Source organism: Erigeron canadensis, chromosome 4 (assembly GCF_010389155.1).
Source record: "Erigeron canadensis isolate Cc75 chromosome 4, C_canadensis_v1, whole genome shotgun sequence".
In the NCBI taxonomy this organism is placed as follows: Eukaryota; Viridiplantae; Streptophyta; class Magnoliopsida; order Asterales; family Asteraceae; genus Erigeron; species Erigeron canadensis.
In genome coordinates, this window is record NC_057764.1 from 2,557,548 (window position 1) to 2,581,780 (window position 24,233).

Genomic DNA, 24,233 nt, shown 5'->3' on the forward strand with positions numbered 1-24,233 from the left:
ACAAAATAGAAAAAAACTCAAAGCTAAGAAAAAAATAATAAAAGTGCGTTTTCCGGGTCTTGAACCCGGGTCTATTGATTGGAAGGCAATTATCCTAACCGTTGGACTACAAACGCTTTTATGTTCTTTTCTTCTCAGTATATCAAATTTGTAGCAAAATAATATATTGTATTGCAAATTGTTCATTACGAAACTAATTTACACCCAAGTATTCTTGCACTAACGCCTGCGATATGCTATAATAACATGACGCTAACTAATTAAAATACTTCACACGCATTAACACATGGGCTTTGTCATAGCAAAGGAATCCGATTTGCATATTTTAACATAATAATATCTCCACATCCACTTTTAGTATATGAAAGCAAAGATAGTGTAAGAGGGATGTGTAATGCCAATATTTTGACAAATTGGCAAATTTTTAACCAATCACAATTTAACATGTGGCAATCCCAAAAACTACAAAAAAGTACCTAATATTTGACAAAACTATGGGTGTAGTTGGTAAAAAAGTGCCGATCGGTTAGTTTCTTCATCTCCCACCCAACCCCTTTTCTTTCTTCCCACCCACCTGCTTTTTCTTCTTCTTTGTGACCGTCCCTTTTTTTCTTCTTCTTTGTGACCATCGGTTCTACATCTATCTATATCTTTTCTATATCTACACATATATATATCTATCTCGCCAGGAAGCAGGAATAAAAAAAGAATAAACTCGCCGGAAAACTTGCCGGGAAACAGAAAAAAAAGGAAGATGGTGGCACGCCGGAGTTTAGCCACTTCCGACGACGATGATGATGACGGTGATGATGTAGACGCAATGACGGTGGCACGCCGGAGTTTATCCATATACATCCCCAATTTTTTCGGTATGTGTGTGTGTATATATATTATATATGATTTTTTTAATCTGTTTACCTCGATGCACACACACCCAACGTTCACTTGCATCGGCCAAATGTGGCCGATTGAATGTGCCAATGAGTCGAGCCGATTGTTGCCGATGAAGAGGTTGTAGTGTTGTCGATGGTTGCCGATGAACTTGTCGATCCATTTTGCCGACTACACCTCTCCCCCTAACTTGGGCATGAAAAAGATCTAAATAAGTAGAAATGTAGAAGGGCTAATTACTTGAAAATTCCTTCAACTTGTCACTAAAACCTTTTCTGGGGCTCGAACAAAAAAAAGTTGTATTTGGGGGAAGAAAAACGGCTAAAATCTCTTTTATGGGGTTCCGTACAAGTAACCAGTTAAAAATAGGGCTAATTACTTGGAAAGTCCTTCAACTTGTCACTGAAACCTTTTCTGGGGCTCCAACAAAAAAAAGTTCTATTTGAGGATATGAAAACGGCTAAAATTACTATTGTGGGGTCTCGTGTAAGTAGCCGGTCAAAAAGTATTTTGAATGTAATTTCTTTTTTATTTTATTTCATTTATGGATTACATAGAAATTCTAAGTCATGTCTCTATACAAAACACCAAAATATAATATATATATATATATAATATAATTCTGGGTTCATCTCCATTCCATATTTATAACCTCCGACCATCCTACCGCCGACGCCACCTAAATCCGACTACCCTTTTGCCATTACAGATTTGGGATGCCATAATCACATATTCCCTATGGTAACGTCAGCTCATCATCAACATCACTAGCTAGTACATAATCACATCATCGGAAAAATCAAAAACAACATACAAATTTTTCGGCCACCCTAACACTTCCACCACAAAGATCCGACCACAAAACTCATGAAACAATTTGAATAATCTTAATTGTATCTTTGTCCCCATTTAAACAAGTTGAGGGACTTTTCAAGTAATTAGCCCAATGTAGAACACATACAGTACATGTTTGTAACAAGACAAGGTGCAAGTAACATAAGCAATGTTGTTAATACTTAAATATCAGTTATAACGGTCGAGGACCGATATTTGATATACCAGTTATAGCGGTGGTATAACGGTGATAATAATATTATGCAATATATATAAAGAGATTTTAAAAATCAAAAATAAAATATAACGAATCCCTGATAATTTTTGGGAAAACTTAATACCCAACAATCAATAAGTAAGGGGGAATCCAATGGCTCCGGGTCTAGCTTTGAGAGGGAAGTTTTGTATGGGGTTCGAGTATGGGATTATTTAAACACAACCCCTTGGTAAAGTGGAGGGGTAAAAAAATTTCAAAAAACAAAATTATAATATAACGAATCCCCCTATTATTTTAGAGAAAACCCAATACCTAACAGTCAGTCACTAAGTGAGAATCCAGCGGCTCCCGGTCCAGGTTTGAGAGGGAGATTTTTAATTGGGTTCGAGTATGGAATTACCTAAGCACACCCCGTTGGTAAGGTACAAGGGTAATATGGTATAATTGTTATGCTTCAAATTTAAAAATGTAAGACCAACTTGTATGCTTTATAGCAATGTTGTCAGGTAGACTCGGGTCTAATTGGTTGGTTGAGAATATTTAGCCCTAACCCGATCCATTAAAAGTTTCATGTAAAAAAATTAATCCAGACCCGACCGCAATCGACCTGATTAATACATGGGTTCGCAGATTATCATGTCATATAAGATGGTTTTCGTTCAAGTGGGTTTAATGTTAATGCTTTCAATTGGGTTGGCTTTGAATCAAGTGGATCAAATGAGTTGTTTTTTAGGTCAATTGGGTTGTTGAGCAGATATCTATAATCTATATTTATAACCCCTTATAAACCATATTGACCTCTTCTATTTTAGGAAATTCAACACTTCTATATACCCAAATTACCCTTATTTCTTAATCTTAATTCTATTATACACCTAATCTATACTTTTTATACTATTTAATAAATAAAATTACAAATCTCCCCTTAAAAGTTATGGAGTAATTATCTAAAATACTATTAATGATTAAATTACAATATTAGTCATTTATTCAAAATATCACCATTAATCTTTTACATCAATTACCTTTACATCAATTATCTACACCACTCGACGCTGCCTATATCAGCAATAGTGGCCAACACCACCACACCGTTGCCGTCACAACCATCGCCGCATTGTGCGGGTACCGTGCTAGTATTTTAAGTTTCACTTTCAAACTTTATTTGATAAATTTATCATCTAATAAATATGTAAATTATGATTATTATATTTTTTTTTGTGTCTGACTTTTATTATTATATTATTATTATTATTTTAAAACAGATAAGGTACCGTTGTTCATTGTAATATGATGTTGATTTATTAAATAATAATTATTGTAGTTTGAATTAGTAATACACTTTTTTATATTTGATTTTTTATAAAATGAGTAGATAATGTTTTTAAGAGAATTATAGTATTACATTAAATAAAAAATGTTTTAGTTATATATAATTTTACATTGTTGTTATAAAACAAAATAACGAATATATCTTATAAACATTTAAATTTGAATGAAAACAATTCAAATAATCATATTATCATTTTTCAATAAATTTTATCTATATTTTATTTTTATATCATAATATTTCAATATGGTTTTTCTATAATTACTAATTATGTCATTATAAAAACTTAATATGCTTATTTCGCGTATATTATATTATATGGTATACCATTATCGAGATTTGTTAATGATTATCCTTAAGGTTGTCATTAAATTGTTTAAGCATTTGTACTTTTATTTATATAGTTCAGCGTGTGCTTTCATTAATGATTGTTCTATAAAAATATAAATTTTTCATACACATTAGTAGGAGGAGAAACTTCCAACTAAATCGCTAAAATACACGATATTTAATTGGGATAAAACTATGCCCCCTCTGCAGGACTCAAATCTGCTTCACTGGAGGATTTTGTTGTTAAATTCCTTCAAATGTCTTTCTCATGTCTCAAACTCGAGACCTCCAACATGTAAAGCTGGTGCTTAATCACTGAGCTATAATGAGAAGTACTTATACACGTTAGTAACAACTAACTAGTGTTATTAGTAAAATCATATATTATATTATATTATATTATATTATATTATATTAACTACAAATCATATTGCATTTGTTTACACTTTTAGGTGAGTGTGAACAAATTAAAAATTTTGTCACGCTTTTTATTGTGTAAAAATATATTGAATTAAAAGTGTGGAGATTTCTCCATACTAAAAAGAGTTTGAAATAAAAATTCACACTTTTTAGTGTGAACTTTCATAATTATTTTGTCAAACCCCATTTATCCACGGTAACTAAAATAAATTACCGTGAACAAATGAGGTGTAACAAAATAATTATGAAAGTTCACACTTTTTAATTCAAACTTTTTAGTGTAAACTTTCATAATTATTTTGTCACACCCCATTTATCCACGGTAACTAAAAAAATTACCGTGAACAAATGAGGTGTAACAAAATAATTATGAAAGTTCACACTAAAAAGTGTGAACTTTTATTTTACACACTTTTTAGTGTGTAGAAATTTCCATACACTTTTAATTCAATATATTTCTACACACTAAAAAGCGTGACAAAATGTTTAATTTGTTCACACTCACCTAAAAGTGTGAACAAATGCAATATTATTTGCAGTGATTATATTATATTATATTATATTATTATTGTAATAAAAGGATAAAAAAAAAACTCATTAATCATACTCGCATTAAATTCACTATTGAGAAACACCCTATAAGTATCCTTCTTATCCACGAAGAATTTTGCATCTGTGTGTGGCTTGCAACAGATTAATAACAATACATAGTGAAGAAGAGAGGAGGTATATACATTATTCTTATGATTTAGCTAAGAATATATAGATTTTACAGATTACTATTAGTTAACTAATTAGGGTGACCTTTCAACCAAAATATATGTTTTTGTTTTGTAAACTTATTCACATTACATTGTCCAAAAGTTTTTGTTTTGTAAATTTATATTGACATTACATTAACTAAGGTAGCTAAATTTATTTACTATTAGCTACCTGTGTACATGTATTGGCCAGCTATTTGATTTCAGAGTGACATTTGCAAATGCTCTATTTTTAGTGTTTGTATGTGGAAGAACCATACAATATAGCTTACTTAATGCACAAACAATATAATTTTAAATTTTACACACAAAACGACTAACCCATGCATTTAATTGTCTCTCTTAAAAAAAAAGTTCTAATTAATCATTTGCATTTTATTGATAATTTTTTTTTATCATTTTAAAGGAAATGGAGAAAGTATTCAATGGTGAACAAGTAATTCAAGAATTTGAAGCAATGACCAGAGATGCAAAAAGAATCCAAATTAAGACTCTTAACAAAATCCTCAAAGATAACTGGGAAGCAGAATACTTGAGAAAGTGGGGAACTTTCGATGGTACTATGGATCCGAAAACATATAGTTCTTGTGTCCCTCTTGTGACCCATAAAGATATCGAACCATATGTTCAGAAAATCGCGGATGGTGCGTCGTTCCCGGTCCTCACCGTCGGCACCCCCATCACAGCCTTTGCATTGAGGTATTTGTAGTTTTTGTTTCCGTGATACTCATAATATCGTCGTTTAATTATGTACACTTATCGTCTAGGTTGTTTAATTGTGCTTGCAGTTCCGGAACTACTCAAGGAAAGCGCAAGTATCTACCTTACAATGATATTTTGACAGAAACAGCCATGCACGTTTTTCAGGCTTCTTTCGCCTTTAGAAACAGGTTTAATTCGTTACTATTAAGACAAACTCCATAATAATTAAAGAAAAAAACCTTTTAACCTAATTTTTTACGGAGTAATTAATAAGAAGAGAAACTATATATTTATTTTTTGATTATTTAAAGGATTAGGTTAATAAATAGTATCAAACAAAAAAACAATAGGTACCGATATATCGTTAGTTTTTTTTCCATACAAATTTAGCAAGGAGAAATGTCCTTGCTGAAGATCAGAAAGTCTATACCGAAGATATGTGCTTGCTAAAGTTACTCGTCGAATTGCTTTTTTGCGATGTTTTTATGCGTCGAAAAAATGTTGGGTTTTTTTTTTCATTTGTTATAAGATCGAGTTGACTTGTTGGGGAGTTTGCACTTTGCAGGGAGTTTCCGCTTGAAAATGGGGGGAAAGCTTTAAACTTTATCTATGGTGGCAAGCATTTCACAACTAAAGGCGGTTTGTTAGCAGCAACCGCGTGTACAAACATTTTCCATAGCAAACAGTTCAAGAAAACAATGAAGGCCATACAAACCCCAGCTTGCAGTCCAGATGAAGTGATTTTCGGGCCTGAATTTCATCAATCTTTATACTGTCATCTCTTATGTGGGCTCATTTTTCGTGAAGAAATACAGGTGGTCTCATCTACTTTTGCACATAGCATCGTTCATTCCTTTAGGACTTTTGAAACCGTTTGGGAAGAGCTCTGTAGTGACATACGAACCGGAGTTTTATCTGCCAGAATTACTGTTCCGTCTGTCCGAACCGCCATGGCTAAGATTCTCAAACCAGATCCTGAATTGGCTGACGAGATTCACAATAAATGTCTAGGTTTAACCAACTGGTACGGTTTGATCCCTGAGATCTTTCCTAACACAAAATACATTTATGGGATCATGACCGGGTCAATGGCTCCATATTTGGAAAAACTACGACACTATGCTGGAGGAGTACCCTTGCAAAGCGGTGATTATGGGGCCTCTGAAGGATGGATTGGGGTCAATGTGAACCCGGAGTTGCCACCTGAGATGACAACTTTTGTAGTCCTTCCTAATATTGGGTATTTTGAGTTTATACCCTTGGGTCAAATTCATGACCCTGATTCGGGCTCTGTGTTGGTTGAGCCCGAATCAGTTGTAGGGTTGACAGATGTCAAAGTGGGTGAAGAATATGAAGTTGTGATTACTAGCTTTGCAGGTTTATATCGGTATCGACTTGGGGATGTGGTGAAGGTGACTGGATTTCATAACTCAACACCAAAGCTCCAATTTATTTGTCGAAGAAACGTAATGCTAACTGTCAACGTCGACAAGAATACAGAGAAAGATCTGCAGCTATCTGTTGAAGCAGCAGCCAAGCTGTTAACTGCTGAAAAACTTGAGGTTGTTGACTTTACTAGTCATGTAGACCTCGTCTCCGAGCCAGGGCATTATGTGATCTTTTGGGAGGTTAATGGGGAAGTAAGCAATGATTTACTGAAAGAGTGTTGCAACTGTTTAGATAAGTCTTTTGTTGATGCAGGATATGTGACTTCGAGAACGAGTAAAGCGATTGGACCGCTTGAGCTTCGGGTTCTTTCGAGGGGAACTTTTCAAAAGATTTTGGATCATTATGTTCAACAAGGGTCTGTGGTGAACCAGCACAAGACACCAAGGTGTGTGAGTGCGGCTAACCAGAGCGTGTTGAAGATACTATGCAGCAATGTTGTCAAGAGTTGCCTTAGTACGGCTTTTGATTAGGTTTCATCATATTATAATACGCATAAGAGCGACCATGTTTGTTATTTTAAGTTGTATCGTTTTAGCATATGATCGAAGGCTTTGGTTGTTGCAAATGCCTTTCTGAATAAATGAAGTTTTATTAAAGCATTGCGAGCTTTTTTTAAAACATTGCGAGCCGTAAACAATAAGGTTCGATCGAGCCCGAGTTTCTAAAACGAATTCGAGCTTGAGCTTGGCAGTATTCAAGCTCGGCTCGTTTACACCCCTACGCGCTTGCATCTTCCGAGTTGTTTGTGATTTAACCATTTTGCGCTTCTACAGAAGTTGAGAAAAAAGATTACTAAAAATGCGTTTGCCGGGAGTCGAACCCGGGTCTATTGCTTGGAAGGCAATTATCCTAACCGTTGGACTACAAACGCCTTTGTGTATTCCATCTCACTCACTAAATTATCAACGTTGTGTCGAAATGATATAGTACTCTATTGCAAATTGTTCGTTACAAAACCAATTTACACCCAAGTATCTTTGCATTAACGCCTGCGATATGCTATAAAAACATGATGTTAACTAATTAAGATAGTTCACACGCATCAACATATTACATATGGGTCTTGTCTTAGCAAAGGAATCCGATTTGCATATTTAACATAATAACATCTCCACATCCGGCCACTTTTGGGCATCTTCCAATGGTGCATATGAAAACAAAGAGAGAGTAAGTGTGTAACTTGGGCATGAAAAAGATCTAATTAAATAAGTAGAAATGTAGAATACATACATGTTTGTAACAAGAAAAGGTAAAAATAAATGGATAGCAAATCAGATAACTTCGTATAGAACTCGGAAATGGGTCATTCTATCAAATCAAATCGGGATTGAAGGAACCGAAAAATTACTTCACCAATCCAAAATGAAACCATTTTTTCACCAAATGACCTCATTTTCCAAATTTGACAACCCATTACACCTTCAATAGCAACACATTTAGCCTAATAACCTAAATAACAGTATTCCAAAAGTGAACCTATTTTGCGTTGTGAAACTAAAGGTCATGGGTTTAAACTTTTGGAAATTAAGGTTAAGAGACCAGGGCAAAATCATTGTTTGTTTTACTATTGTATTGAACCTCAAAATTGGTTTAGGAAGAGTAAAAAAAAAATTTCGGCACTAGCAAGTCGAACAATGGCAATGAAACAACATCAATTACTTTATATATAGTATACGTATAGTATACGAGTAATACAATTGTATAAAATAGTTGCACATTTATCATAAAATTTAAGGGGTGAGTTTTAAATACGAAAGATACTATTGTTTTTGCACGCGAACGACAACTTTGGGAACGTAGTTAGCATTTCCACAATTAATTAATAAAATCAAAGGTTTAAAAGAATTAATAAACCGATTCTGAAATTATTGATGTTAAATTCTTTCCATAGTTTAAAATGAATTAAAATAGTATAGAATATTAAATAAGTCATATTTATGACTAACTAAGAAGCATTAATAAGTCATACCTGGAACTAAAGAAGCATTGTTTTATATTATGATGATGATATAATAATCCAGTAATCTATAAGGAAAATCTATACATATTATTATAAATTGAGAATATTGCAAAAGTTCAACTTAAAAAAAACATAAATGTCACATATTTTGAAAGAAACTGAGAATATTGTAAAAGTTCAGCTTAAAAAAAAACCCGTAGATGTAACATATTTTGAAAACCTGTATTGACACATTTTAATTATCAAATATTGAGCCTATGAGTATGTCTTTTAAATAGGATGGGCCAAAAGATAGTAAAGCCTATTATCAAGGTAAATATACATCTATTGGATGTAAAAAACCAAACTCTAGAATGAGCCATGGCCCGTCCCACTCCCAAGGTGGCTCCGCCACTGATGTGACCAGGGTAAGACAACACTATCAATATTTTTAGCAATTATATCTTAGTATTTTTATTAGTAATGGATAATTCTATCAAATCAGTTTTAATCTAATCATTCGCCTAAACAAAAATAGATATTTACACTAGCCTCCCATATTTCTAACTAATATTTGATTAATTATATTAATTAAAATTTACCCGAAAATAGAAGACAAATGGGTAACAAAATGCGACGGTAGTATTATTCTTTTTGTCAATATTTTACGTTTTTGCGTTACGTAAATACATTTTCGTTTGAGTGTTTCTTACTTTAAATTTTGGAATTTTTAATTATAAGTTTTTTTTATTTTTATCGCCACTCATTTTTTGTTCCGAAAAAAAGAAAAAAATCTCAGTGGAAAAACCAAAATAGGTTGAAAGGCAAAGTAAATTTCAAAAGCATTTCTGAGTGACAACGGAGCCCCTTCTATCGATGTCTATTTAAGTATCTACGACCCGACTTTAAAAAAACATCAAGGTCGAATATGATAAAACAAAAAGCACAAGGACCAATATTGGCATAGAAAAAAAAACAACTTCAAAGACCCTTTGACAAAAAGACTTTACTTCTGAAAAACAAGGGTTTCCTTTCTTCCTACAAAAACAAACCAAATAACACAACAATCATAATTAGCCGACGTTTCAAACATATATATTTTATTAAAATTAAAATAAAAGTTGTAATTTCTTCTCCCACAAACAAAGACAACACAAAACTGCCACAATTTCAATTAAAAGTTTATAAATTTCAAATACCCTTTTCATTTCTTTAGCTATAAGAAATCACAACTTTTTGTAATTTTTACAAAAAAAAAATATGGCAGGAAGAATCGCAGTATCAAGATTTATAAAAGAATGTTTAACAAAAAATCTAAAATCAACAACAACAGCAGCAGCAGCAGCTAGACATTATTGTTCTGCTGCTCCCAAACCAAATGTTCCTCATTCTTCTAGAAAGGTAATTCCTTTTTTTTTTTTTTTTCTGTTTTATTTAATTTGTTTAGCATGCACATACTACTAATTTATTTACTAGTATCATTTAAATTGTAAAAAGAAGCAATACTACTAAGGTTTTAGTTCCTTGGGGTTTCCCATCACTCGGCACATTTGTGGGTGTGGGTGGATGAGGGTGTATTTGGGGTATATTTTGGTAATCCGTTTTCCGTCCTAGGCATTCGTGTTGTTTAGAGATAGGAGTAAGATATGAGGAACAGGTGAATAGTATATCGTTTACAATTTAATAATCTAGTGTAATGTGTGTGTGTTTGTGTGTTTGTATGGTATAATAACCTCTGAAGCTAATGCAGCTTATGAAAAAGAGCTTAATTAAGGTCGAATAAGCTGTTTGTCGTAAGGTTTTTATTATGATTATAATTTGTTTAAATATTTTTGGAAGTACGTGTTCTGTCATTGACATTTGTGCTGTTTAGAAGTAGGAGTAAGATAGTTTGCCGTTAAAAAGAAGTTAAACGAATAGGTGAATAGTATATCATTTAAAACTTGATAATCTGCTAGTAATGTGTGTATGTGTTTATTTTTTTGTATAGTATAATAAGCTCTGCAGCTAATGAAGCTTATGAAAAAGAGCTTAATTAAGGTCAAATAAGCTGTTTGTAGTAAGGTTTTTTTTTTTTATTATGATTATAATTACTTTAAATATTGATATTAATGCTTATATATTAAAGAAAATGAGTTTCTGTTTTGTGATTATATAATAATTTATATAGTATAATAGCCTGGTTATGTAGCAGTTAGTTTTTTGGGTTGATATCTTGCCTATGGGATTCTGAAATTGTGTTGACTTGAAATGTAGGGAAGGTTACTTACAGGAGCTACTATTGGTATGCTTATAGGTGCTGGAGCTTATGCCAGCACTGTCGACGAGGCAACATTTAGGTATGTAACGTGTATTGTCTTTACAGAACGAGAGTGATATCGTATAGTTTCATGTTATGTATAACACCTTTGTGGAATTTGGATATTGTATGTTGGGTCATTGTGCAACATAGTAATTCGAGAAACATATATTTGAAGTATTGTTAGGTAGTACTTGGAGAATGTGTTTTAGAGATGTTGAATTGGTGGATTCCCGTAGTGAAAATTGAAAAGTTTCTGGCTTTTTCACCACTTTTAGTAGTATAAAGATAAATCTTAAATGAGCCATTTTTTAAAGGTAGGGCATTTGCTATATCACCCTATATGGAGGTTGATTTGCAGAATCATGCTAGTTTTAAGATTTGTCAGAAGTCTATTCTATAAGAAAATGAACAATAAATAATCTTTTGGTTGGATGGAGTAACGGATCAAAGGGTGTGATTGATCAAATGAGTAACGGTAAAGGGATTTTGGCTGGATTAGGCTGACTCGTTGAGTCGTTTGACCTCACAACTTTTTTCCGTTCCTTTAGTCATTCTTCTTCCTTATTTAACTTATTCCCCCATCTCACTGTATATGAAATTATGCATGCCATAGAAGCAACAATAGTTGATTAACACTGAAACAAGTATATCACAGGATTGGATTATTACTTTTTATAGATAACTGGTGGAATTAGTTAAATAATACAAATTAATGAGCGTTAAAGTAAGACGCAAGACTCATGAGCACGATATGAAAACCTGCTGGAACATCAATAACAAGTGAATTTGGGACTTTAGCCGTGACACGAAAATGTAGTTAACAACTATAGCACATGCTTCTGCTCAGCAGAAACTTGCTTTGTAGATTGGGATCTTGGGCAACCTACTTCTGTTTGTATTGAAACATAAATTACGGCAGTATATATGGCCATCTGGGTAAATTAACTACCCAATGAAACATATGGATGCTGAACTATTGCTGTTGGACCTTGGAAACGACACCAGTCGTATTTCAGTTTTCGGTCCTCTTCTAGAATTTCGGTCCAAATTTCTGTCCCGATATTTTCGGTGAAAATTACCGAAACACCGAAATTTTTCCAAATTTCAGTGGTATTTTAGTTTTCCAGGTATTCTTTTTCCTTCCAAACTTGAGCACCACATAATAAACACTAATTTTTGCAAGTATTAACACTAATCTATCAAATATTGACACTTTTAAGATTGACTTTTGATATTTCGATTAAGTATAAATAATTTTATTACCATATATACGATACTGCATAGTATTAATATTTACCGAAATCCCACCAAAATTTCTAAAATTTAAACTTTTGGTCCTTGACCGATATTTAATTCTGGACCAAGTTAACTACATAGGAAATGACTGAAGTTATTGCTGTTGGACCTTGGGTGCTGAATTAATTTGTTACCAAAATGCTGGATTGGTGAGCGGCGACATTCAGTTTGAACGAAGTAATGAAATTTGACGCATAAGTTGAACACTTGAACCACCCCTAGAATAGTCAGACAAAAAACCGTCAAACATTCATCACACATATCTGGAGATTCTCGTAAGAATTTGAATTTGCTATAACTTGCATTTAACGTTAAGTTCAGCAAAAATATCTTGTTATTACACACTCAAAGCTTTTCATACAATAAAATGGAATATAAATGTTAGAAAGTTGAACAGAAGTTTTTGGGCACGGTGATAATAATGATTTGTCAAGTGTTTGCATTTAATGCATCACTTGTTTGGCTGCATTTACATTAATACCTACACATAGACCATAGACGCATTACATTGGCTTAGTCCCTAAGTATTGAGTCAACATTTGGCTACCTTCTAACTTATATGTTTATAGCATTGAATTTGAATTAAATAGTTCATGCATGATCTTTGAGTATTCGTTTCTTTACGGCTTGTGGTATCCATTTTTATTCTTTGATTCTAATGGTCACAAGTGTGATTCTATGGTGTTCCTTTTTCTATAAGTCTAAACTCCTGTCAGTGACCCATAGCCTTGTCAATGTTGTAAAGATGCCATAAAGTATGTGTATTAATATTATGAAACTTAGATCAAAGAAAACATTTTTGGTTATATTAGACCAACTTTTTTAGGCTGACTCAACATCATTAGCTTGAGTTATCGTGCTTATTAATGTATAATTCACGTGACCAAAATAATTTTGCAGTGGCTGGCTTTTTAATGCAACAAAAGTTGTAAATCCGTTCTTTGCCTTGCTGGATCCCGAGGTTGCTCACCGTTTGGCTGTCTCTGCTGCAGCTCGAGGGTGGGTCCCTAGAGAAAAACGGACAGATCAGCAGATACTAGAACTTGAAGTTTGGGGAAGGAGGTTTTCTAATCCAATAGGGCTTTCTGCTGGATTTGATAAAAATGCAGAAGCTGTTGAAGGTTTACTCGGATTAGGTTTTGGTTTTGTGGAAGTTGGATCCGTGACTCCTATCCCACAAGAGGGCAATCCAAAACCTCGTATTTTCAGATTGCGGGACCAAGGGTAAGAATCAAATGTTTTCTACCAGTTATAACTTATAAGTTTATACTTACAAACCCAATATGCAGTACTTTATCTGTAAAACATTGTTTCTGTATTCTAAAACGATCGCACTAATGAGTATTATTTTTCTTGGACAGTGCCTTAATTAACAGATGTGGATTTAATAGCGAAGGAATAGTTGCTGTTGCAAAACGTTTGGGTGCCCAGCATGGTAAGAGAAAGCTAGATGAAACTTCAAGTACTTCAACATCTTCTAGTGATGAAGTCAAACATGGAGGGAAAGCTGGTCCAGGAATTCTTGGGGTTAATATTGGAAAGAACAAGACCAGTGAAGATGCTGCTGCAGATTATGTACAAGGCGTACATACATTATCTCAATATGCAGACTATTTGGTAGCTTTCTTACCTTCACTTTATTTTCTTATTTGTTTTTCTTACTTTTTTTTTTCACTTCTAAAACGATACAGATTACACCTTCAATCCTACTTAATATAAAGTCATGTTATAGGTAATTAATATTTCATCACCCAATACCCCTGGACTTCGCCAGCTTCAAGGAAGAAAACAGCTAAAGGACCTTGTTAAAAAGGTTTGACTTTTATTTAATAACTTCTTGATTAATTCTGATATTTAATTAGTGAGATATAAAGGCTATAAATATGTCATGTTATTCTTATCATTGAAGGTTCAAGCAGCTCGTGATGAAATGCAATGGGGTGAAGAGGGTCCACCTCCATTGCTTGTCAAAATTGCTCCAGACTTGTCTAAGCAAGATCTTGAAGACATTGCAGTGGTATTTATATTTGCAATATCATACTTTCTCTTTCAAAAGATGGCTTTCTTATGTGTTCCACTTTGCTACTGTAGGTTGCTCTTGCTCTCCGCTTGGATGGTTTGGTATGTTTTTAGTCCAATTTCACCTAGGATATAAACAACAATCATGGATATTGATGATGTTTTTGTCTTATTTGTAGATTATATCAAATACAACCATTTCAAGGCCAGAAGTAGTGCAGAGCAACCCCGTGTCAAAGGAAACTGGTGGACTTAGTGGAAAGCCGCTTTTTGATTTGTCAACCAACATCCTAAAAGACATGTATATCTTAACTAAGGTACACTTTACTTGTTAGTAAAGGTCATTCATTTCTTTATCTTGTGATTAGTATTAATAAAGTTATCTGCAACCTGAGAATAAAGTCCAGATGATGTTATATCCTTTTAAGTGAGTATGATTAATGTGCCTTTTAGATATATGAGACTAGCATGACTATATTATATATATTGTTTCCAGAAAAATCCTATGACCATCCGTATATTTGCAAGAATTTGTGCATATTGTTTGTGTTATGAGCCATTTATTGTTAAATCCATCTGAGAATGTACTTTTCTTATCTGCTAGGGGAGAATTCCTCTGATTGGTTGTGGAGGTGTGAGCAGGTTTGTGTCTCATTTGCATTTTGTTTTTATTAATGACTACCCAGTATAATATTAAATCACTAATTGAATTACTTACCAATGCGTGCTTGATTTAGTGGCGAGGATGCATACAAAAAAATAAGAGCCGGAGCAAGTCTAGTGCAGCTTTATACAGCTTTTGCTTATGGTGGACCAGCTCTTATACCACAAATAAAGGTATGGTTTTAAATATTTATTTATCCTTGTGTATGTTTCTTGTGAAAGTATTATGTATCTTTGTTCTTTCACTAATTAAGGAACATTAGTACGGTTCCGTTGCTAATCTGCATTAGACAGGAAAAAATTCATGCAATTCTTATATTGAGGAGCGCAGATAATGGTTATGTTGCTAATGTGCATGTTTCTGTAAAATTTTGTTAGAAAGTAGATAAGCTTGGTTAAGTACTAAAGTTCTCTTATCGAAGCAGAGTTTTTAGGAATAATGTACTTCCTTCTATTTCACAAGGCTAGAAAGTGTCATAATAGGTACTAGTGCACTAAACATCTTAATATTTTTCATTCTGTAAAATTTCTCGCACACTTCTAAATGTTTGGGTGGCCTATGAGTTCGTTATCATTATTTTCGTTCAGTGAAATATGTTGTCAGATTTTTCGTAAAAGTAGTAGTAAGAAATGTATTCAGCATTGATAACGGGAAGAGACTGGCATTCGCCTAATGCGATGATTTGTATACCATTCTGGAATTTTCTCTGAAGGATATACATTGATGATAGTAAATGGAGTAGGGAAATGATATATGTTTTCTAAGCCTGAATGTTGTGTGAAACTTGAATTTTGTATATTTGGCTTTACAGGCAGAACTTGCTGAATGTTTAGAACGGGATGGCTTCAAGTCTGTTTATGAGGCAGTTGGTGTAGACTGCAGATAATCCTGGCGATACATCTCAAAATTTTTTGATGGTTCTGTAAAGATATAAGTGACTGAGCTTTTGCATCATTGTCATCATATTTAGATCTTTGTCTTGGAACTGTAATTTCAAGACTTCAAAAATTTTAGATTTTTTCTTCATTTATTATATTTTTATAAGCAGCGATGGTGATACTTTTGTTAGCTGAAGGAAGTTCTTAATTTTTGATGATCAACTCACCCGGAAAATTTTTGCTAATAACATTGTATTACTCTGCCTCATAGAAACCGCAGAATATGATATATTGCATTTTAATCACTAATTTTTGAGATCTTAGTTTGAGCACTGTATTTATAGTTTGATTTCAAACTGACCATTATTCTGTATTTATCTGTAGAAAATTTTTAAACCTTGTATGTGAGTACAACTGAACTATGTTTTGATGGATACAGTAATTTATAATGACGTACTTTATGTCCAGCATTTATGAGGTATATTTCTTGACTGGTTGGGCAAGACGTTAAATCTTCAATGTACAACAAGAAAGCAAAGAATGGTTAATGAGAAACGAATATGCTTCAAGGCTACCGAAAGCAACTCGTCAGTGTGATCTTTGGAGCTTAAAAGGTGAAATAAACAATTACAACAACATGGCCACATAAACAATTCGCCCTTGTTACCCTTCAGCTACACATGTAGATCTACAAAACCTCCCTACAGGGTCATTTGTTGTACTCTTGAGATGCAACAAAGCTCAAAACATAGGCTTTATCATCAAGACATCAACAGAAAATTGGTGCACTGGTGCAGCTTATTGTGATCTCTAATGGCAGGTTTAAATAGAGTTTTACATTTTAATAAAAGTTAAAGCGACATTAAGGCAGCTTCCTATGTCCAAATCGACGAAACTTAAGACCAAAATCCGGATATTTCAGGCTTAAAGTTGGGTTGTATGCCAAGTGTTTCAAATCTTAGTTGAGAATTAGTTCTATCCTTTCATCCTCGTACATAGAAATAACTAGTTAATCAGCCCGGAACCCGGACATTTTTAATAAAATTTTAAAAGCAATAAAAATCTAAAAATATATATATAATTTTTGTTGTTGATATATTATAACTCGGCTTGAAGATATTAAATTGATTAACACAATAATGATACATATTACTACCTATTGCATTAATAAAACAAAAAAACATTTATATTATATAAAAAAGTATTTATTTTGTTTTCTAATAAAAGAATAAATTTATAGACATCATAAATAAAATAAAACATTTTAAAAATATATTATTGACTATTTATCTCTAAAATTTTATTAATTAGATATGACATTATAAATAAAATAAAAACATTTTAAAAAATTTTATAGATATGTCACATCATAATCGTTTTTAAAAATAGTTTAAAAAAATCATTCTTTATTATATATAAAGATTCTATAGACATGATGAAGTTGGTAGCGTGGCTGACCTTCAAATTGGACAAATGTTATCATTTTGTAAATGTATGAGGATGATGGATGAAGTATGCGCAAAGTGTATGATATTATTGCATTTCTTGACAGAACAATGTGTTATGTGTCCGACACTTTCTCTTAGTTATACATTTTCTTTTTATGTATTTAATTATATATAACTAGGTCTTTTTCCCGCACAATGTGCGACTATCTAAAATAACCTACGTAAAAAGAATAAAAATGAACATGAACTAATATATAATAATACATTAAAGCATATAAATTTTTTGAGAAATATAATGATGTATAAAGCACATAAAAATTAACAACTCAATTACTTTTCATATTAAAAGTCGAAAAGAATTTGAAAATGAAATCAAAAACCAACTTTTTTTAAAAAAAATGACAATGGTGTGATGTGTCGACACAATTATGTAATCTATATATGAAACTAATGTTGGTTTTTAGGAAACAAAATCAATTTTATTAATTTCATAATTTTTATTTTTACATACCAATATATATTTAATATTTTTTATTGCATAAATAAATAAATATTGTGGAAAATTATAGAGATGACACATAGGATAAAATCCTATATGGCAAATTTTAAAAATAGTTTTAAATTAAAGAGTGTTTTAAAAAGCTAGAATTCCTATTGTTTTAATATTTATATTTTTATATAATATATATGACGATTTTATCTCTTTATGTGACACATCTTAAATCTTTATCTATGCATGTATGTATTTCTTCATAGAAACTACTACCATGCCTTGTTGTATCTATTGAGTGCCGTCAAATTAAATTTTCTACAAAAACACTTCATTGGCCCATTTATTGGTTTGGACTTTGGATACGATATTGGTTAATCTTGACATATGAACAAACACTAAAAAACGAGTTAACTTGTTTTGATTTAAGCCATTACTTATCCAGTTTTTTTCTTGGTACACATAAAAGTTTCTCTTGATAGACAATACTATTAAAAGAAAAGGTTTTGCTAACCATCATGGCTACGAAGGACACGTTAGTGGTTAACATCATGGTACCCTCATATGATGTATCATATTCGAATCTCACTTGGTAATATCTTAATTAGGATGGCTTGGGAAAATCTTATCAATTGGAACGAAGTTAAGGCGAAGGGTCCATATATATATATATGCTATGCTCATGGAATACCTTGGTTAGTCCAGTACATATGAGTCAAAAGCCTTACCTTTACCAGTAACCAAAACAGTGAAAACCTTATTCGCTTAGAAAGATTATGATGAAAAAAATTATTGTACCTAAAGTAACTCTTTCCTAATAAAAATGAAGTTCAATTATTATGTACAACAACTTTATGTGTACTAACTTGGCCATGGCGTAATACCTATTGAATATGGTCTTTATTCACATAGTTTGTTTTTCGCAGCTGTTTCATATTGGAGAAAGAGCTAAAGTGGGTTAAGTCTAGTTGGAGGAAAAGTTTGATGATTGTTTGATCGGATGTAAGTAACTAAACAGAGTATACATCCAATGTCGTTGTTCATAGTTTTCTAGCCTTAATATTTCTCACTCCATCGGCAAACCACCGACAGCGGTGTACCCGCACGGGACCGCCATTGGGGAACCCTTTTACCGACTCCATTCCCTCCCCTCTAATATTTGTCATCTAACTTGAACAAGTTTAATATCAAATTTTTTGAACTAATTACTCTGTAATTATCTCATAAACCTTTAATCATCATAAAATACAAATTGCATTGTTCGATTCAAGCTATTTTCGACGGTTTTTTTTTTTATTATTATTATTTTTTTTTTGTTGAAATTTGCTAAATAATATCAGGCCACTATGCAGTTTGGTAAGTGAAGGCTCCAGTTGCTTGATTCAAACAAGTTTGTTTTCAAATGAACATATAAGGAAGTTAAATAAGGGGTGAGTTATTTTGAGAATTCACCCATAAAAAAGAATGCGAGAATAATTTTGGATAACTCATTTTGTCTCATTTTCTCTCTCTTCTATAAAATAAGAAAATTCATTCAAATCAATCAAAAATGTTTTATCACACACCGTAAATCGTTAGATGAAAAAAAAGTATGGGTAGTCTTGAAATTTCGTCCTCCTTCATCAAAGATCAAATTCGATATACTTTTGACGACTTTTTAATTTTCGTTTTCTTTTGATACTTACACATAACCTACACATGTGTAGGTTGAACGAAAATTGTGATTAGGAACGGGCTTCGTCTTTAAGGTATTTATAAAGGGTAGCTAGTGGGGGTGATAGGTCATTGAGGGTGATAGGTCATAGGGGGTGATCGGTGACGAGTGATCTATCTAACGGGTTCCGACTTTGACCACCATGACTCTGCCATGGATTGACGGGCTTCGCCCTTAACCTTCATGGTTGTGTACAAATGTTTATTTAATAATTCACATGACATGTGTAGGTACACAAGTACAAAGGGAAAAAACAAAAATTAAAAAATCGTCAAAAGTATATCGAATTTCATTTCTAATGAAAAGAGACGAAATTTTAAGACTACCCATATTTTTTTTTTATATAACGATTTACGATTTGTGAAATATGTATTTTTAAAGACTTGAATGAATTTTCTTATTTAATTGAAAGGAGAGAAAGGTGGGGAAAATATGTAGTCTAAAATTATTCACACGTTTATTTATTTATTTTTTATTTGTGACTTTTTAAATAATCTTTTCTAAGTTAAATAAAGGACATTTTAGATACGACTCTTTAAAGTTTAAATCCCCCTAAACGACGTCGTTTAGCACTCTCCCCGCCTAAAATGTAGAAGTTAACTAAACAACAAAAATACCGTGACATAACAGCTAAGCTATCTATCAATGACCGTTTCTCTTTAAACCTTCCGATATCCGCTCCCCCTTTTTCAAATTCTTATATAATTAATGATATAATTATAATTATATATATATATATATATATATATGAATCCCTAAAACCCCACAAATTCTCTCATTTTATTTCTCACCCAATTCCCATAAATCCCTATAAAAATTTTTTTTCAAGGTTTTGTTTCTTGCATTCCCTTTAAAAAACATTTTTTTTTGATTTTGGGACGCCAGGTGTTTGATGAAATGACAACATTGAAAGCAGGGGTTTTATTGAAGCTAATTAATGGTATGACTTCAGGAACGAAACCAACAAATGAACACAGAAGTTCACTTTTACAAGTTATTGATATTGTCCCAATTGATCTTGATGACAAAGATTTGTGGCCGAAACACGGGTTTTACGTTAAGCTTTCGGATTCTTCTCATTCGGTTTACGTTACTTTGCCTTTTGAAAAAGATGATCTTGTTTTGAGTAATAAGTTGCAACTTGGTCAGTTTGTTTATGTTGAAAAATTGGACCCCGGGTTGCCTGTTCCGGTTGTTAGAGGTGTCAAACCGATCCCTGGGAGACATCCGTTCGTTGGAACGCCTGAACCGTTATTAGGGTTTGGAGAAAAAAGTGATGAAAAGGGGAATTTGGGTTCTGATCGTGGTTCGAATTTGAGTTCAAGATTGGCTTCTCCAAGAAGGGGTTCTTGGGTTACAGGGCTAAAAGGAGAGGATAGTGTTTGTGGATCAGGATCACCTAAGGTTTTGAAACCGAGCCGGTTGGAGGTTGATCCTGTGAAAATTAGGGGCTCGGTGAATATGAAAACTAGCTCGAATATCTTGGCTTCTAGAAGAAATTCAAGGGTTTTAGGACAAAAGGGAGATCAGGCAGTTTGTGCACCACCTATGGCATTAAAACAAAGCCCTTTGAAGTTTAATCAATGTACACCAGTAAAAGATCGGTCTTCGATGATTGGCGTTATATCAGATGAGAAGAGAAGCTCTAACAGAAAGGCGTCACTGTCTAAAGTGATGGATACTCCTGTGGCTGTGAAGAAAAGCTCTGTTACATCTCCTATGGTGAATATTCCAAAGAGCAAGAGCCGAATATTTGACAATGGTGTGAAGACTGTAACTACCCTTAACTCAGCTGTAGGTACATCGTTCCTTCTTTGCTGATCCTTTGTTTTTTACTTATGGGCTTCTTAATGAAACACTTTGTAGTCTGAAATATCTTGTAGAAGTTTAGGAAGTTTTTAATTTATTGTGTCCATGTTAAACTTTGTGTCGAATAAATGATTTTGAAGATCTTATCCCCTAAAAAATACCCTAAGCCAACCTGTTCAAGCAGATTGGTCAAAATTGCCACCTCTGCAATTGATTGTGTGGGCATAAGATAATGATCAATCCTAGTTAGTTTCCTTAAAATTACTCTTAAGAGAGAAACTGCCTAAACATTAGTATTTATATATATACCAATATGTCGAAAGTCACCATATGATTGTTGTGATTTCTTATCCGTAAGTACAGATTTTTAGTTGCTCGCTTTTGATAATTATAGGGAAAGAAAAGTGTCACGCCACCAAGTTCAAGGAGTACACGAGCAGCGTCTTATCCCAAATCTTGTGTAGAAGTGAAGGAGTGCCCGAGCACAGAACTTATCTCACAAGTAGAGTCCCCGTATGATGATTCATCTTTCAAAATCGGCTTATCATTTAATTTGCCACAAAAGCTTAGCTTACTGGGAAAGGTTCTCAATGTCTTTATGTTTTATAATTTTGCCAGCTAAAAATTTCTGATTTTTCTAACTTTAAAAAAAAAACATGATACATTAGGAAGCTGTCCTACAACAAGAAAGAGCTCAGAAAGTTGCCCTTCAAGCACTTAGAAATGCCTCAGCCACTGAAACTCTTGTTTGGTCTCTCAAGTAAGACTGTTTGATCCTATTCCTTTTACTTCCATCTATGTTCTCATATAGGAAGCAAGAACACTAATACCTATTAGTGGATAAATGGGCAGTTTTGGTAATAGGTCACAAGAGTAATGTTTTGGTATGGGTTGAAGTGTTGAACTGGGTCAGTCCGTAATTACTCTATAGAATCAAGATTACCAGAATTATATTATTTCAAATATAATAATTTTTTTGAATAAAATGATAGAGTAGGTTTTATGTATTTAAAATACACTTTGGACACTTTAGCCCTGTTTCCTCTTTGGCTGACTTTTTTTATGTACGGGTTCATCCATTACATATAATGCACAACCTGGATTGACCCACTCTTAAGTGAGTCAACATTTCTGCCTCTACTTCTACTGCATATTGACTCGTGTGCTGTGTAACACAACTCAAATCAACCAATTCTGGGTTTCTGACATAATTGAATCGAAGGTGCCACTTCTATGTTATACTAACATCAAATTTTGTATATGATTATAGGGCTTTATCTAATTTGACTAAGTCAGCTAACCCTGAGGATCCAACAGACTGTTTTGATCAGTTTCTCGACTTCCATAAGCAAATTGTTGAAGCCATAACTGACATGATATCGATTAAAGCAGCCACTGAAATGATTGACAAAGAAGAAAACACCCAAATCTTGCATGAAATCATGAACAATGATCCTAACTCCAACAACAAATCCAAAAGAAAATCCACATTGCACAAAGCCATTGCTGCATTTCCGGGAAGAAGTCATCAAAAGTCAACAAACTTGGGAAAATCACGATCATCGATAGTTGACCAAAAGGTTAAACTGGAATCATGTTACAAGAACGAAAACAAGAATAATGATACTATCAAACTTGGGAAACAGATTGAGATAGAGGCTGGAAATTGGTTCATGGAGTTCTTGGAGAAAGCATTGGAAAAGGGTATGAAAAAAACAAAGTTGAAAACAAAGAAAGTTCCTGAATTTCTCATAATGAAAGTTTTAAATTGGGTTGAAGTTGAACAATGTGATTCTAGTAAAAGACCAGTGCATCCTAGAGCAATAGAAATTTCCAGGAAGTTGAGGATTAAGGTAAAGAGCACTTGAATACATATGTGTTGATTGATCGTGTCGAATGCTTTTTTAAACAAATAAGAAACATGGGATTGGTTTGTACAGAGTGGCATTATTACAGTATAGGCAAAAGTTTACTTGTTGATTATACATGTTTTGTAGTTTTTGGTCAGTGTGACAGTTTTGATTCATTTTCGTTCTCTAGTAGATAATTCTGATGTCTTTTGGCCAAAAGCATGGCATAATAAGCTGTAGTGCATCTCTTATAAGTCAGCCTATTTGAGGCATGAACTATTGTAAAATCGGTAACCTTGGTTTAACATTTAAGGAAACCAAACATGATAAACTATTGAATATGGTCAAACTCATTAGATTTGTTTAATTCAAATGGTTTCCCTGTTAAGATTAATGTTTATATATTTATAATTAGAAGTTAAAAAATGAAGGGTGTGGTGTTTGAAACTAGTATTGTTCCATTAAACTCAACTGATTATACTACACTTAAATACACACAATCAGAAAGCTTGATATGAAATTAGATCAAGTTTTATAAGATCGAGCTTGAAACATTTTAGTATGTTACATGGTTTACATATATCAGCATATACATGTCACATAAAGTTGTCAACTGTAAACTCGTAATTACGAAAAACTGATGGCGTTTCCGGGAGTTGAACCAAGGTCCATTGCAACTCTTTAAATTGCGTAAGTATGAAGTTACATCTCTGGGAACCAAAATCGATTGCTATAATTTAATTTGTAGTATTGATGGTTGTGCCCACTACACCAAACCCCGATCACAAGATTTACTATCTGATCACATGTGTTTCTAATTAGATGGTTCATATGGACCGTCAAGCAGTCTGAGAGTTTTGCATTCTACATTCAGTTTACTGTTCTGATAA

At 33.1% G+C, this 24,233-nt stretch overlaps 3 protein-coding genes and 2 non-coding genes across 6 annotated transcripts; 3 read left to right on the forward strand and 2 right to left on the reverse strand.

The window, feature by feature from the left end:
* Positions 1 to 44: 44 nt before the first annotated feature.
* TRNAG-UCC lies at positions 45 to 116 on the reverse strand. The gene has a single exon. It is a non-coding gene; the product is annotated as a tRNA-Gly (tRNA).
* A 5,067-nt stretch (positions 117 to 5,183) lies between these two features.
* Positions 5,184 to 7,468, forward strand: LOC122598238 (jasmonoyl--L-amino acid synthetase JAR4-like). The gene is made up of 3 exons (XM_043770842.1): positions 5,184 to 5,482; positions 5,572 to 5,673; positions 6,051 to 7,468. Exons 1-3 carry the CDS (start codon positions 5,193 to 5,195, stop codon positions 7,402 to 7,404), a joined length of 1,746 nt encoding a protein of 581 aa, XP_043626777.1. The 5' UTR covers positions 5,184 to 5,192; the 3' UTR covers positions 7,405 to 7,468.
* Positions 7,469 to 7,733: 265 nt separating this feature from the next.
* Positions 7,734 to 7,805, reverse strand: TRNAG-UCC. The gene has a single exon. It is a non-coding gene; the product is annotated as a tRNA-Gly (tRNA).
* A 2,144-nt stretch (positions 7,806 to 9,949) lies between these two features.
* Positions 9,950 to 16,355, forward strand: LOC122596401 (dihydroorotate dehydrogenase (quinone), mitochondrial-like). Of its 2 annotated transcripts, none has more exons than XM_043768971.1 (11): positions 9,950 to 10,274; positions 11,130 to 11,212; positions 13,372 to 13,695; positions 13,833 to 14,088; positions 14,204 to 14,284; positions 14,381 to 14,488; positions 14,563 to 14,592; positions 14,670 to 14,807; positions 15,095 to 15,132; positions 15,228 to 15,327; positions 15,966 to 16,355. In XM_043768971.1, the coding sequence occupies exons 1-11, from the start codon at positions 10,134 to 10,136 to the stop codon at positions 16,038 to 16,040; spliced, it is 1,374 nt and encodes a 457-aa protein (XP_043624906.1). In that variant the 5' UTR covers positions 9,950 to 10,133; the 3' UTR covers positions 16,041 to 16,355. The 2 variants fall into 2 exon arrangements, with proteins under 2 accessions (XP_043624906.1, XP_043624907.1); XM_043768972.1 differs by having other exon boundaries at positions 10,164 to 10,274; positions 11,135 to 11,212.
* Positions 16,356 to 20,581: 4,226 nt separating this feature from the next.
* Positions 20,582 to 23,519, forward strand: LOC122595390. Its single transcript, XM_043767742.1, has 4 exons — positions 20,582 to 21,478; positions 21,888 to 22,076; positions 22,162 to 22,253; positions 22,764 to 23,519. The coding sequence occupies exons 1-4, from the start codon at positions 20,582 to 20,584 to the stop codon at positions 23,359 to 23,361; spliced, it is 1,776 nt and encodes a 591-aa protein (XP_043623677.1). The 3' UTR covers positions 23,362 to 23,519.
* The last annotated feature ends 714 nt before the right edge of the window (positions 23,520 to 24,233 follow it).

Bases quoted from the DNA above. Each gene is read 5' to 3' on its own strand.
- LOC122598238 (XM_043770842.1), top strand. From the start codon at position 5,193: ATGGAGAAAGTATTCAATGGTGAACAAGTAATTCAAGAATTTGAAGCA. The intron at 5,483-5,571 runs GTATTTGTAGTT...TTGTGCTTGCAG, and splicing joins ATCACAGCCTTTGCATTGAG to TTCCGGAACTACTCAAGGAA. The intron at 5,674-6,050 runs GTTTAATTCGTT...TGCACTTTGCAG, and splicing joins TCTTTCGCCTTTAGAAACAG to GGAGTTTCCGCTTGAAAATG.
- LOC122595390 (XM_043767742.1), top strand. From the start codon at position 20,582: ATGACAACATTGAAAGCAGGGGTTTTATTGAAGCTAATTAATGGTATG. The intron at 21,479-21,887 runs GTAGGTACATCG...TGATAATTATAG, and splicing joins TAACTACCCTTAACTCAGCT to GGAAAGAAAAGTGTCACGCC. The intron at 22,254-22,763 runs GTAAGACTGTTT...ATATGATTATAG, and splicing joins ACTCTTGTTTGGTCTCTCAA to GGCTTTATCTAATTTGACTA.
- LOC122596401 (XM_043768971.1), top strand. From the start codon at position 10,134: ATGGCAGGAAGAATCGCAGTATCAAGATTTATAAAAGAATGTTTAACA. The intron at 10,275-11,129 runs GTAATTCCTTTT...CTTGAAATGTAG, and splicing joins TTCCTCATTCTTCTAGAAAG to GGAAGGTTACTTACAGGAGC. The intron at 14,089-14,203 runs GTAGCTTTCTTA...GTCATGTTATAG, and splicing joins CTCAATATGCAGACTATTTG to GTAATTAATATTTCATCACC.